We start from the raw sequence: 13,640 nt of genomic DNA, 5'->3' as shown, positions 1-13,640 counted from the left end.
TTTTGGTGTCTTCTCCTGATCTCCAAAGCAGGTCTGAATGTTCACAACTCTCACGTCACAGGCCTGCACTCCCTGCCCATCGTCTCCATGACTGCCGACAAGCAGAATGGGACGGTGTATACTTGCTCCAGTGACGGCAAGGTGAGGCAGCTGATCCCCATTTTCACAGATGTGGCGTTGAAGTTTGAGCACCAGTTGATTAAACTCTCTGATGTGTTTGGCTCCGTGAGGACACACGGGATAGCCGTGAGCCCCTGCGGCGCATACCTGGCCGTCATCACCACTGAGGGCATGGTCAACGGCCTCCATCCCGTTAACAAAAACTACCAGGTTCAGTTCGTTACTCTCAAAACCTTTGAAGAGGCAGCTGCTCAGCTTCTGGAGTCTTCTGTCCAGAATCTCTTTAAGCAGGTAGATTTAATAGACCTAGTACGCTGGAAGATTTTAAAAGATAAGCATATCCCTCAATTTTTACATGAAGCTTTGGAAAAAAAGATCGAAAGCAGTGGGGCCACCTATTACTGGCGTTTCAAACTCTTCCTCCTGAGAATTTTATATCAGTCGATGCAGAAAACCCCTTCAGAAGCCTTGTGCAAACCCACCCACGAGGACTCAAAAATCTTGCTAGTTGACTCACCTGGGATGGGCAATGCTGAGGATGAACAGCAGGAGGAAGGCACCTCTTCCAAACAGATTAGTAAGCAAAGCAAAGACGGCGATCCAGAGGACCCCACAGAGGACTCACTCCCTCAATCTGCAGATACTGGAGGCCGAGAGCCAATGGAAGAGAAACTCCTTGAAATCCAGGGAAAAATTGAAGCAGTGGAAATGCACTTGACGAGGGAGCACATGAAGCGAGTCCTGGGCGAAGTGTATCTACACACCTGGATCACAGAAAACACTAGCATCCCCACCAGGGGACTCTGTAACTTCCTGATGTCTGATGAGGAGTATGATGACAGAACCGCACGGGTAGGTGTTTGTCAGCAAAAACACTGAAAACCGAAAAATCTGCTTGCTTCACGAGAAAGAAATGACTTAAACTGAATTCGTAAAACTCAACCTCTGCTTTGACATTTTTAGGTAATTGATGAGCATGAGGTGCAGGAAAATAAATAGGAAGCAGATTAATGCAGAGGACATATTCATGTCCCACTAAGAATTATGTCAGTTCTTACTCTTACTGGTGCCTCGATTGATGTCCATGGTTTGGGCGATTTCGGGCTGTGGATGAGCTCCAGGAGCAGACTTGGGCAGACACTGCAGGGCTGTGATTGGGCAGACACTACAGGGGAAGGATGGCAGGCCCGCCCTCCCCTTCCTGTCTGCAGAAAGATGGGAGGGGGAGGCCTGTGGCAGGGATTCTTTGCATTTGATAGGACTTCAGGAGGTTTTCTCATTTAGCCTACAAGGGCATAGGAAGTAAAACGATTATCCATTGGGTGTTTGTTCCCCTCCCCCACCTGCAAAAACTGAGTATAATCTTTATTTTGGTGGTAGAACAACCTTACAGTGTTATCTAAAATGTATTTCACAGAATTAAAGTTCTCTGACAGAACAATAGGGTTCCAAGCTTGGGGAAATACGCCATACTCCTCTTAGAGGTTTCCAGTGTACATCATCCTTCTAAGGGTTCTGAGAATTCCTATAGGAAAGAGGCCTTTAATTTTGTGCAGTTTAGTGTCATGTAGACTTTTTAACCAGGAATCCTGAGCTAACAGCTTCTAAAATCCTGAAAAACTGTTTTAAGGAACATACTGTATACTAAAATATTCAAGAAGACAAGACTATCGTCCTTTTTACTCTGAAGTTTGATGTTTATTCTCACTGCCTGAAGTCTTATCTAAAATCTAAAATGTTAATTGAAGGTAATAAATTCAGGTATCTTCATGCGTAATGTTAAACCATTCACAAGTCACTTGTTGCATTTTCTTGTTGGAAAGTTGTGTGTGTGTATCCATATACTCCTAAAATTATTTCTTAAGGATGTTTGCGACAATCTGATGTTGACTGGGAAAAAAAAGCATAACCTAAAAGTTACGTTTTATTCAGCAGGCAAAACTGAGGACTTAAGCCTGGGACGCAGCGTCTAAAATAACTCAGAGAGACTGCACCAGAAGGGCAAGGGTGTGGAGCTAGGATATATAAGCATTTTTACAACGAAGACCGTAGTCAGTCTTTGTTGCACATAAGGAAACCAAGACATATCAGGTTAAGGAATTTAGGGCTTCTCTCTGTATGGGAAGATAACAGGGTCTGGGCTCACTGCAGTCATTACTTTGATGTGTACCTCAGCTGTCTGGGGCCACATATCCTGTGATTCTCAGCCTGGGTCTCCTTAGGATGCCCCACTGGGGGCACTGCAGCAGCTGACAGCTAGATGGGGGCCATCCTGCCTCCATCCTGAGCTCCCTCAGGGCTCACCCTCGGGCAGTAGTAACGTGCGGCTCCTGGCTGCAGCACCTTTTCTTTACTGATGTACAGCAGCAGCGTGTTCATTCACACTCAGGAGCAGTTAAGATGCACTCTTCATGTATCTGACTTTTCATCTTCAAAAGTCAACTTTTGAATATCGTTTCATTGTGATCTCAATGGTGTGAAGGAGTTTTCTGGTTACCGCTGGTTCATAGGACCAAGTAAGGATACTATACGCGTAAAATATTAACAAAAACTTATTAGTAAATCTATAATGACAGTTGGTTTGCAGTGGTTTAGAATAATTATTGCACATGCTGTGTGAGCATGGAAAGCTACATTTAGCACAGTTAACTTGGTTCCAACACGGCCAGTTTAAAGAAAGGAAGATTATACCTCGGCCCAGCTACAGCAACTGAGTTTCGATTGAAAACAGTACATGTCTTGTTTGAAAATCCTTCTGTGTACCTAAAATGAATCTTTTCAAACCTGGTACAGTAGTTGTCCTTGCTATAAGGGACCATAAATTAGAATTCTCAAGACCTTTAAAAAAGGCCAAAAGTTAATGGACTTTAAATTTGCAAGTTATATGCACAGTAGGTAAGACACCCTTCTGAAAAAAAAAAAAAAAGACACCCTTCTGAGCTATTAAGATACCCTTCAGAACATCAGTGAGCTAATTTTAGTGAATGGCAAACTAGTAAGTTCTTCTTACACAAGAGCTCAAGTGTAAATGGATTATAACTTTGAAGGACATATCTGCTAATAAGACAAGGTGGTTCTTGAGGATTGACATATTCCATGCCTCCCAAAAACGTAGCTTGTGAAGGTTTTTTCCAACAAGATAATGAAGTAGATTTAGTCTTTTTCAGACTTTCATTGACCTGGTGCAATCCTAATAAAGCAGAGAAAGAAGCAAAACTGAAGTAGGGCCAAGGCCTCAAGCTGCCCTGTCTACCTCCTACAGTGGGCCCCCCATACCTTTGCTGTGGGGCTGGTGGGTCTCCTATCGCGGGCTCACTAGATTGGTTGTGGGTCTTTGGGCCATCAGAAGGAGAAGGTATTATTTTTTAATCTTGATCATCTTTTTACTTTGTAAGCTTTTCTGAAAGAATAGACATTTGTTTCGTTCTAGAGTTAGTATTTCACATGATACTTTGCCTGTACAGATTATGCTTTTCTTTCTTAAAAGTCAAACATTTTAAGTATAGCTGAATACTTTGTCTTCTGACAGAACTCTGAAGTCCTTTCAGAAGCAAGTAAAGGCAAATAATAAGATTTGTGTTTCAGAACATTTCTCTTTTAGTGAGTAAAGTTCACCGTTGTCACGGGGTGCCTGATTGAATTTATTTTATTTTACTCAACCAGTTGACACAAGTTGAAGGTCCAGCTTCTTTCCTTTCTACCCAGTGTGGCAGGCCCACATGGGGACGCAGCGCTCCTCTCTGGTGGAAGACGCCGCGGAGTTGTCCTCTTCTCCTTGGTGTTCGGAAGCCCTGCGCTCACGTGAAATGCCACTGACCCCTTTGTTTTACTAGGTGCTGATTGGACACATCTCAAAGAAGATGAACAAGCAGACCTTCCCTGAGCACTGCAGTTTGTGTAAGGAGATCTTGCCGTTTACAGATCGCAAGCAGGCCGTCTGCTCCAATGGCCACATCTGGCTCCGGTAAGCTGCTTTTGCGTGTTTCCAGCCTGTGCCCCACAGACCACTGTCAAGTGTTCATCCAAAGGGTATGGTGCCCATGCCATCAAGCTGGAGAAAAGCTGCTGCCGTAACACCTGCTGTGGTTTTTTTTCCATCTGTTTGACTGAAACCCTTTAGGAGTAGTTTTCTTTGTAACTGCTTGTTTGTAACTGTAATAGGAGTTTCTCTGTTTATTTTGGTAATACTGTATTTGACTTCCCTAGTAGCTCAGATGGTAAAGCAGCCACCTGCAATGCAGGAGACCCAGGTTCAGTCCCTGGGTCAGGAAGATGCCCTGGAAAAGGAAATGGCAACCCACTCCAGTATCCTTGCCTGGAAAATTCCACAGACAGAGGAGCCTGGCAGGCTATAGTCCATGGGGTCACAAAGAGTCGAACATGACTGAGTGACTAACACACAATACTATTTTACTTTGAAGTTAGTACTGAATTTTTAAAAATCATTATGATGAAAGCAAAGGCCATTAAAGTTAATAGAATATAAAGTACTCCTGTACTGTGTTTGGTTTAACAAAGGGTAGAAGTCTTCCCCTTCTCTCTCCTCAGTGTCACTCTGAGAGGACCACTCTGTGGCCCTGTGGGCTGTTTGACACTGTTGATCCCTCCCTTTTCCTCCTCCATAGAGCACCGTTTTATCACCTGGCTTCCTGGACACAGTATCTCCTTGATGTCCATCTTTGGACATGTTTTTCTTCTATCAGCACTCTCCCCACGGTATGTGTGTGCTAAGTCATTTCCGACTCTTTGCGATTCCATGGGCTATGGCCCACCAGACCCCTCTGTCCATGGGATTCTCCAAGCAAGAACACTGGAGTGGGTTGCCATTCCCTTCTCCAGGGCTTCTTCCCAACCCAGGGATGGAACCAAGTCTCCTGCAGCTCCTGCATTGGCAAGTGGATTCTTACCACTGAGCCACCTGGGAAGCCCACAGCATTCTCCCTGGGCTGCCACATGTATCTGTACACTGGTGACTTAACATCACTTTAGTCTGAATCTCTTCCCTCAGTCCAGGCTTCATATCTAAGCACCTGCTCAGTTGCTCTGTTTGGAAGTTTTACAGGCATTTCAAATTTGAATCCAGCTTTTCCCACTACCTTTACCTCTACATCCCTGATCCAAGAAACATCATCTCTTGCCCAGGTTATTACAGTTATCTCCCAACCCATCTTCTATGTCTTTCCGCATGCACGCGACATCCCTCCCAGCCCGGACATCTGCGCTGGCCATCCTCTCTGCTCGGACCACTCTTCCAGCAGGGCTTCTTCCCAACCAGGCTGCCTAACATCATGACACCCGAGGACATCCCTCTCCCCTCCTGGTAACCTTCATCCCTCTTCCTGGCTCTGTTTTCCTCCTTAGCAGTTATCACTACTTAATATATTTTTTTACTTTGGATTTTTCTCCTCCCTCTAGAGTACAAAGCTTCATGAAGACAGGGAATTTTGTTGTTTTGTTCCTGGCTATTTCGGGAACAATGTCTGATATATGGTAGGCACTCACTAAATTGTTTAAATTTATTTTCAATAGAAACAGGATTTTGCTACATATACTTAATAACTTCCCTATTCTCTTACCAAAATGTTGTGGTTATTTTCTATATCAGTGCATAGATCCCATTCTTTTTTTTTTTTTTTTAAGTTTTGAATTTTAATTTATATAAATATTATTTCAGATTAAGTTTTACAGACATATCACCAAATCTGGAAGTATTTAGTTTTATTAATGGTTTTTAATTTAAAATTTCTCAGATATAAATATTTTGAAATGAATGCTGAAAGTTGTTCAGCTATACAATTTGACCACATGCTTACTCATTTAAAAGCATTTTTTCCCATTATTACTTGACTATCCTTTTCTTTTCTCCCATCAAAATCAGTATGTGACAAGTTTAACTTAAATCCATCTCTATTCCTCCTATCCATAACATTCATTAACACAAATACCAGTACTACTAATAATACCACCTGCTCATTAGTGGATTACAGTCAATATGAGTATTCACCTGGTGCTTATAAATTGTACTGGTTGGTTTAATTATTACAATAATTATGTTATAAACCTCCTAGCATTCTTGAGAATAGTCAGTATACTTCTCACAGTCAGAGAATGTTCAGTGAATTTGGAAGATTTCCTGTTTCATTTACCAAGGATCCTTCTTGAGGTTTTTTATAGGCTCCTAACTTCTTAAAATTTGAGAAAATACCCACAAGGGTCCCAGAATAGGGAATGGGGTTTAGGGCAATATACAAAGCCTCTTCTCATGTATCAGTTCAGTTCAGTTCAGTCGCTCACTCGTGTCTGACTCTTTGTGACCCCATGAATCGCAGCACGCCAGACCTCCCTGTCCATCACCAACTCCCGGAGTTCACTCAGACTCACGTCCATCGAGTCAGTGATGCCATCCAGCCATCTCATCCTCTGTCGTCCCCTTCTCCTCCTGCCCCCAATCCCTCCCAGCATCAGAGTCTTTTCCAATGAGTCAACTCTTTGCGTGAGGTGGCCAAAGTACTGGAGTTTCAGCTTTAGCATCATTCCTTCTAAAGAAATCCCAGGGCTTATCTCCTTCAGAATGGACTGGTGGATCTCCTTGCAGTCCAAGGGACTCTCAAGAGTCTTCTCCAACACCACAGTTCAAAAGCATCAATTCTTCGGTGCTCAGCTTTCTTCACAGTCCAACTCTCACATCCATACATGACCACTGGAAAAACTGTGGCCTTGACTAGACGGACCTTTGTTGGCAAAGTAATGCCTCTGCTTTTCAATATGCTATGTAGGTTGGTCATAACTTTCCTTCCAAGGAGTAAGCGTCTTTTAATTTAATGGCTGCAGTTACCATCTGCTGTAATTTTGGAGCCCCCCAAAATAAAGTCTGCCACTGTTTCCACTGTTTCCCCATCTATTTCCCATGAAGTGATGGGACCAGATGCCATGATCTTCGTTTTCTGAATGCTGAGTTTTAAGCCAACTTTTTCACTCTCTTCTTTCACCTTCATCAAGAGGCTTTTTAGTTCCTCTTCACTTTCTGCAATAAGGGTGGTGTCATCTATGGTCAACTAATTTACGACAAAGGAGGCAAGACTATGCGATGGGGGAAAGACAGTCTCCTCAATAAATGGTGTGAAAACTGGGCAGCTTAACTGGAGGTCTTCTGGAATCTGAGACTGGGCCGCGTGAGCTTTCTGCTGAGTTCGTTTTTCGCTGTCCCGGTTTCCAGCACGATGGGCCTTCCCCTGAGTTGGGTTTCTTCGCCTTCCGTTTCTAGCGCGGGAGCCTCGCTGAGTTGGGCTCCTGCTGTGTTTGGCCTCTTCTGCGCAGAGGTTGTTTCAGCCAGGTTAAACCCGTGTCACAGCACCACAGATGTCACACGAGTGTACGTTCCCCTGTTCTTTGTCTCGTCACAACAAAGATTTGGAGCAACGGACATTACAGCCCTCGGCGCGTCACAGCTCTCGGGTCTTGGACAAACCGTGCTACAGCTCTTAGGCAAATCAGTGTTACAGCTCTATTTTATTTAGAAGATAGCAGGAGAGGGGGAGAGAGAGAGAGAGAGAGGGAGAGAGAGAGAGAGAGAGGGAGAGAGAGAGAAGAGCGCATGCACGAAGGAGAGAGAGTCTCCATAGATCCCATTTTTAACAGCCATAGAGTTTCCCGTTGTATGGATATTCCATTATTTCCTCTCTTGTTGACTGATATTGGGATTTTTTTCCAGTCTTTATTGTGTACCTATACTTTTTTCTAATTTAACTGTTCAGACTTATGTTTCAGGGGAGACTAGGAATAGTAGTGGTCTTGTAACAACAGCAACCAGCACCTCTTGGTGCTGCCAGTGTACCAGGCACAACGCTCAGCAGCACGCACATCTCAAGCCACGTGTCGGACACAGATGAGGAAACTGGCGCCTGAGGATGTTCAGTACTCTGTCCACAGTCATGCAGGTGGTTAGTGGCAGAGCTGAGAACCTGGCCTTCTGGCTCCAGAGTTTTCACGTGTAACCTCTGTCCATTGTTGTCTCTTGAATGGCTTCTTCCACAAAGAATGGGTGAGAATAGGTGCTTGCTCTCATTCAGGTATAGTCTTTCTTCCTGTGCACCCAGGTCTTTACTCAAGGTAAACCGACTAGGAACTCCTTCCCCCACCTCCCTTCTTTGTGTGCTTTACTCCTTATTGCTCTTCCTAAATCCTGTTAGCTTTCAGAAAACCTTCCCTGCAGAGCCCAGCAGCTCTCTCTGACCTCCCATCGCTCCCACCTGCCCTTACTTGCCAGGTCCTGGCCGATGCTCAGTGAAAGGTCATTGGGTGGAATTGAATCTCTGAGCATTTGTTTATGTCCCTTATTTTTTTGTACCACTAATTGTGTCTTCTATATCTTTCAAGGTTTCACCACTGTGCCATTAGTCTTAAACATTGTGCTTATACGTCATCTTAAAAATCACTAACAATAATTTCTGATATATAGTTACTTTGTTTAACGTATGAAAAATTCACAGTATAGTTGGGTATAAACAGACTGCATTCTTTCCCAGGGCTGCAGTGACTGTCTGGATTAGAAGCCTTGTATCTCTTGGCTTAGCCTGACATGGGCACTTCCCCTTTACTAAGTGTGTGGTGGGTCTGGCCAGCTGTCCTGTGCAGGGGGATACATGGTTGCCATGAATTTGTCAACCATTTTTGCCCTTCACTTAGTTAACTCATTTTAGAATACTTGTCCGTGGTGAGTTAACCTTCCAACACTGTACTGCTTTCCACTGTTGGTAGCACTGATGATACAATCTGTCTGCTTTCAGGTGCTTTTTAACCTACCAGTCCTGCCAGAGTTTGATATACAGAAGGTGTTTGCTCCATGACAGCATCGCTCGCCATCCAATTCCAGAAGGTGGGTGCTCCCCTGGCTGCGGCAGGGTGAGGTTGAGCACACTGCACGTGCTGGTGCCTCAGGGGCACCCCTCTCCCCTCCTGGGTCTCTGGCCGTCGGGGACAGGGAGCAAGCTCGTTCTGCTCTGTACAGTGCTGTTATGAACCCACACCTGATGAACACGGTCACTGGAATCACCAACATGCGAAGAGCATCACACTGTGTGAGTAAGGAGGGCTGCAGTTTGCTGTGCTGTCACTGCAAATCATTCATTCAAACAACGCCAAAGACTTTGTTTTAGATGGCATATGTAGATTCTATTTGAATGAAAACTCTGCAGCTGGTAACAGATAAAGACAGCCTTGCCGAAACAGGACGTGCACCTGGAGGCGCCCTTCTAGTGGCCATGGTGGGGCTGTTTTTCTGGTTCATCGATACTCTCTTTCCTGATAGCCCTAGTGACAGAGTGCACATTCCTGAATCAATTGTTGGAATAAGATCATAGACACGAACCAGGGATTGATGATTTAAATAGTCACATGAATGTCAGTTTATAACCTGAGTTTCATTAATATCACACTAACCAAATGAGCTTACTAGACAGCACGCATATGGCGGTGTACGCTTTGGGGGTAACGTGTGGTCTCAAATGTTTTACACAGAATGTTCTGTGTAAAACCACACAGCCTTCTTGATTTTTGCTCTAAACTGGCTGAAGCTCTCTAATTCTGAGAAGTGGACGTGTTGGCATGTTCTGTTCTGTTTTGACTCTTTATTGTGGAAAATGCAATCCTAAAAGTAGAGAAAAAGAGGATGAGAAACTCTTATATACCTGTCATTCAACTTCAAAAATCACCAGCTCTTAATCTTTCATTTCGTCTGTAGTCCTCCTCCTCTCCTCTGGCTGCATTATTTTGAAACAAATTTGGGGGACTTTTAAACACTTGTTGCAATTGAGAATTGGTTTATAGTTTAGACAGGAAATCAGGGAAGCTGGGAACAAACTCAAAAACAAGCACACCTGCCAGTTGACTTTGCACTGAGCCACATGCAGCTCCTGGGGAGAACGGGAATCTCTGAGCTCTGGACAGTACTCACCAGTAGGCAGAGCATTTGACAGGCCAGGGAGTTCTGTAAAAGGAGGAGAGCGCGTCGACACACAGTGTTTTCAGAGTAGGTTTTAACATTAACCATGTGTGAGAAACACTCATTCGTTATCCTTATTTTCCTCTTTCATCACACATTTAACTTTGGGAACCACAGATCTAGCCCAGCCTCGTCTAGAATGTTACAGTGAGGACCTCTGTGCAGTGGGGCCAGAATACCCACACCTGCACACCGTGGTCGGCCCAGGGCATGTCCCATCTGACTGCTTTCCCTGAAGTGTGCACTCAACTATCGCTTGTCTCCCTTTGGCAGACCCTGACTGGATCAAGAGGTTACTGCAGAGCCCCTGCCCTTTCTGCGACTCTCCTGTTTTCTGAGTGTCCACGGTGGGAAGACAGAGTGTCGTCTAGCCCGAAGAGCTGGGACGCGCTGGCGCAGGCCTGGCCTCCACAAGAGGAAAGGTGCCCTTGTGACGGTCGGTAAGCCTGGGAACTCCCTGCTGAAGTGTGTGCTCCGTCTCCAGGGACTACAGGATATCTGTAAAGGGACTGTGTGCAGAGATCTTAAGTCATTTTGAGATGAACATTAGCCCCCACTCCTTATCACTTATTTTTCAAGTGTTGAAGTATCTTGACTGAAACAGTTTGAACACAATGAATGCCCTGTTGTTTCTCAACAGAGTGACCTCTTCTAGGGAGTGTGGGTAAGGGCCTCGCTGGGCCGAATTAGGCTTTAACCCTGGCCCAGATCTGGAACTGTCTCGTGGCTCCAGGACGCTTAGTTACCAGGTACATGGCACATGGTGTCTAGCAGATACTCAAATGTCTAAAACAATATGTGGGCCTCATATTTTGTTCTCAACAAATAGCTTCAGATCTACATCCCGCCAGCTTTTTTCATGTGTATTGAAACCATTTTCTTAAAACTATATATTTTTAAGAGGTTAAAGCCAAGACTAAAGTTAGTTTTAATGTGTTGGAAGATCAGGTGACTCTCGTAATTGTGACTTGTTTTTAACGATCTCTCCCATGTCGTCAGTTCTGCCCCAACCCCTCCATGTATATGAGGGTGTCATAGTATTCCTGTTTACCTGTGTCACACCTCTCTTCAGACTGAACTGTGATGACCAGGTGAGATGTTTGTACATAGAGGAAAAAGAATATTTTCTCCTTTATTTTCTCCTAGTACTAAAACCCTTACTATTTTTCATGTTGACATGTCCAAATGTCTCATTTCTATCCCAAGTCTGTCTAGAGACTTCTAGAGAGAGCTGGACAGCTCAGAATGTGGACCCTTGAGCCTTGGTGCTATGGTGTATGTGGCTGGGTCAACCAGAGCCTGGGAATGCCTTCTCTCTGCAAAGATCCTTGATATTTATAACACAGGTATTTTTCTGTGGGCTGTTAAGAGATGTTAGACGTTAATTGGTCTTAAAACCTAAAATCAAAAATAGACATTCTAGAACTACAGTGTTCTTGGATTTTTAAATAAGTATCTGAGGGATTGGTGCTAATTATTAACAGGACTGTAATGCCCGCACCTTGAAAAGGTGCATATTTCTGAGAAGTTGAATAGGAAATAGAATATGTGAAATTTAACTCATACTATTTTTCATTTTTGTATCCTCAGTGGAAGACTTTTGCCCTCGCCGAGTAGTTGTTTTTGTTCAGTCTCTCAGTCATGTCTGACTCTTTGCGACCCCGCACACTGCAGCCTGCCAGGCTTCTCTGTCCTCCACTGTCTCCCAGAGGTGACTCGCTGAGAAATACTTGTTCTTTGGAGAGTGTGTAACGCAAGCACTGCTCCCTCCTATAGTGTCTCCCTCCTAGTATCTTCCCCCTCTGTCCATACATATTGGAGACGAGCCTTTATGAGGCACTTCCAAACAGTCTGCTTGGAAATGTCTTTCGTTTCCCATTCAAATTTTTGTCTCCTGTGTTTAATTCTGTATTTCTGTTGCTTTTTCATTCTGCTGGTGTCTTCTGCTTGTCTTTCTCATTTTGGTGGCAATTTCAAGTGGAGTATTTGTCCAGACTTCAGGGTCCACCATGTTCAATAGATTATCAAGAGAAAGAGAGCTAGGCAGCATTAAGATCATGAAGAAAGAAAGTGAAAGTGAAGTCGCTCAGTCGTGTCGGACTCTCTGCGAATCCATGGACTGTAGCTACCAGGCTCCTCTGTCCATGGGATTTTCCAGGCAAGAGTACTGGAGTGGGTTGCCATTGCCTTCTCCAGGGGATCTTCCCAACCCAGGGGTCAAACCTGGGTCTCCTGCATTGCAAGCAGACGCTTTACCATCTGAGCCACCAGGGAAGTCTCATGAAGATCATGAAGAGCACAGCCCAGAAAGTTGTAGCCTTTATAGCAAACATGACAGTAAAAACTGAGATCCTATCGAGGCACTGCTGTGGTTTGTACAGTCGGAGTGTGCTTGTGTGCATGTGTGCTCAGTCACTTCAGTCGTGTCCAACTCTGTGTGACCCCAGGGACTGCAGCCTACCAGGCTCCTCTGTCCATGGGATTTTCCAGGCAAGAGTACTGCAGTGGGGTACCATTGCCTTCTCCGCCATAGCATGCTTGCTGCTATTGCTGCTAAGTCGCTTCAATTGTGTCCGACTCTGTGCGACCCCATAGATGGCAGCCCACTAGGCCCCTCCGTCCCTGGGATTCTCCAGGCAAGAATACTGGAGTGGGTTGCCATTTCCTTCTCCAATGCATGAAAGGGAAAAGTGAAAGGGAAGTCGCTCAGTCATGTCTGACTCTTCGAGACCCCATGGACTGCAGCCCACCAGGCTCCTCCATCCATGGGATTTTCCAGGCAAGAGGACTGGAGTGGGGTGCCATTGCCTTCTCCATAGCGTGCTTAGTTTCACTTATTTTTTTGGTCCTTGGACTGCAAGATCAAACCAGTCAATCTTAAAGGAAATCAATTCTGAATATTCATTAGAAGGACTGATGCTGAAGCTCCAATACTTTGGCCACTTGATGTGAAGAGCTGATTCATTGGAAAAGACCTTGATGCTGGGAAAGACTGAAGGCAGGAGGAGACGGGGACAAGAGGACAAGGTGGCTGGCATCCCCGACTCAGTGGACATGAGTGTGAGCAGCTCCGGGAGACGGTGAAGGACAGGGAGGCCTGGCATGCCGCAGTCCACGGGGTCCCAAAGGGTCGGACATGACTGAGGGACTGAGCAACAGCAACAAATCAGAGTTAGTACTTGCTTTGTTATTATTGCAGAACTTTGTGGTGCTGCCATTTAAAACATACGTTAAGTTTTTATTGAAATCTATTGTGCATTTGGGGGGAAATTTTGACTCTTAGGAGTGAACTTAAAAAGGGTTGCCTGAGTTATTCTGTATATCTGTAGGGGTAAACTTGGCAACAATTTTACTGGAAAGGGGCTTCTCTGTACAGGGGCTCTGCCCAATGGCATTCTTAAGACTTTGAAGTCCAGCTAACACCTGCCTCAGCCTAAACTTCTGCACACTGAGTCAGGAGTCCTCCCCTGTTTCCTCACCCGTCCCCTCTTCCATGGAGGTTAATCCATTGACCTATGAG

General features: G+C 44.8%; 1 protein-coding gene across 1 annotated transcript in view; it reads left to right on the top strand.

Annotated features, from left to right (window-relative positions):
* The window catches only part of GTF3C4 (general transcription factor IIIC, polypeptide 4, 90kDa), a 19,824-nt gene extending 7,572 nt beyond the window's left edge, over positions 1–12,252 (top strand). Inside the window, 4 exon segments of the mRNA XM_010856770.1 lie at positions 1–972; positions 3,954–4,084; positions 8,907–8,995; positions 10,394–12,252. The exon segment at positions 1–972 is cut by the window's left edge and continues 19 nt beyond it. Of these exon segments, the coding sequence (XP_010855072.1) occupies positions 1–972; positions 3,954–4,084; positions 8,907–8,995; positions 10,394–10,458 (1,257 nt within the window). The 3' untranslated portion in view covers positions 10,459–12,252.
* The last annotated feature ends 1,388 nt before the right edge of the window (positions 12,253–13,640 follow it).

Source organism: Bison bison, unplaced genomic scaffold (assembly GCF_000754665.1).
Source record: "Bison bison bison isolate TAMUID 2011002044 unplaced genomic scaffold, Bison_UMD1.0 scf7180017864375, whole genome shotgun sequence".
Classification (NCBI taxonomy): domain Eukaryota; kingdom Metazoa; phylum Chordata; class Mammalia; order Artiodactyla; family Bovidae; genus Bison; species Bison bison.
Note: the sequence above shows the minus strand (reverse complement) of the source record. Positions and strands in the feature narration are given on the sequence as shown.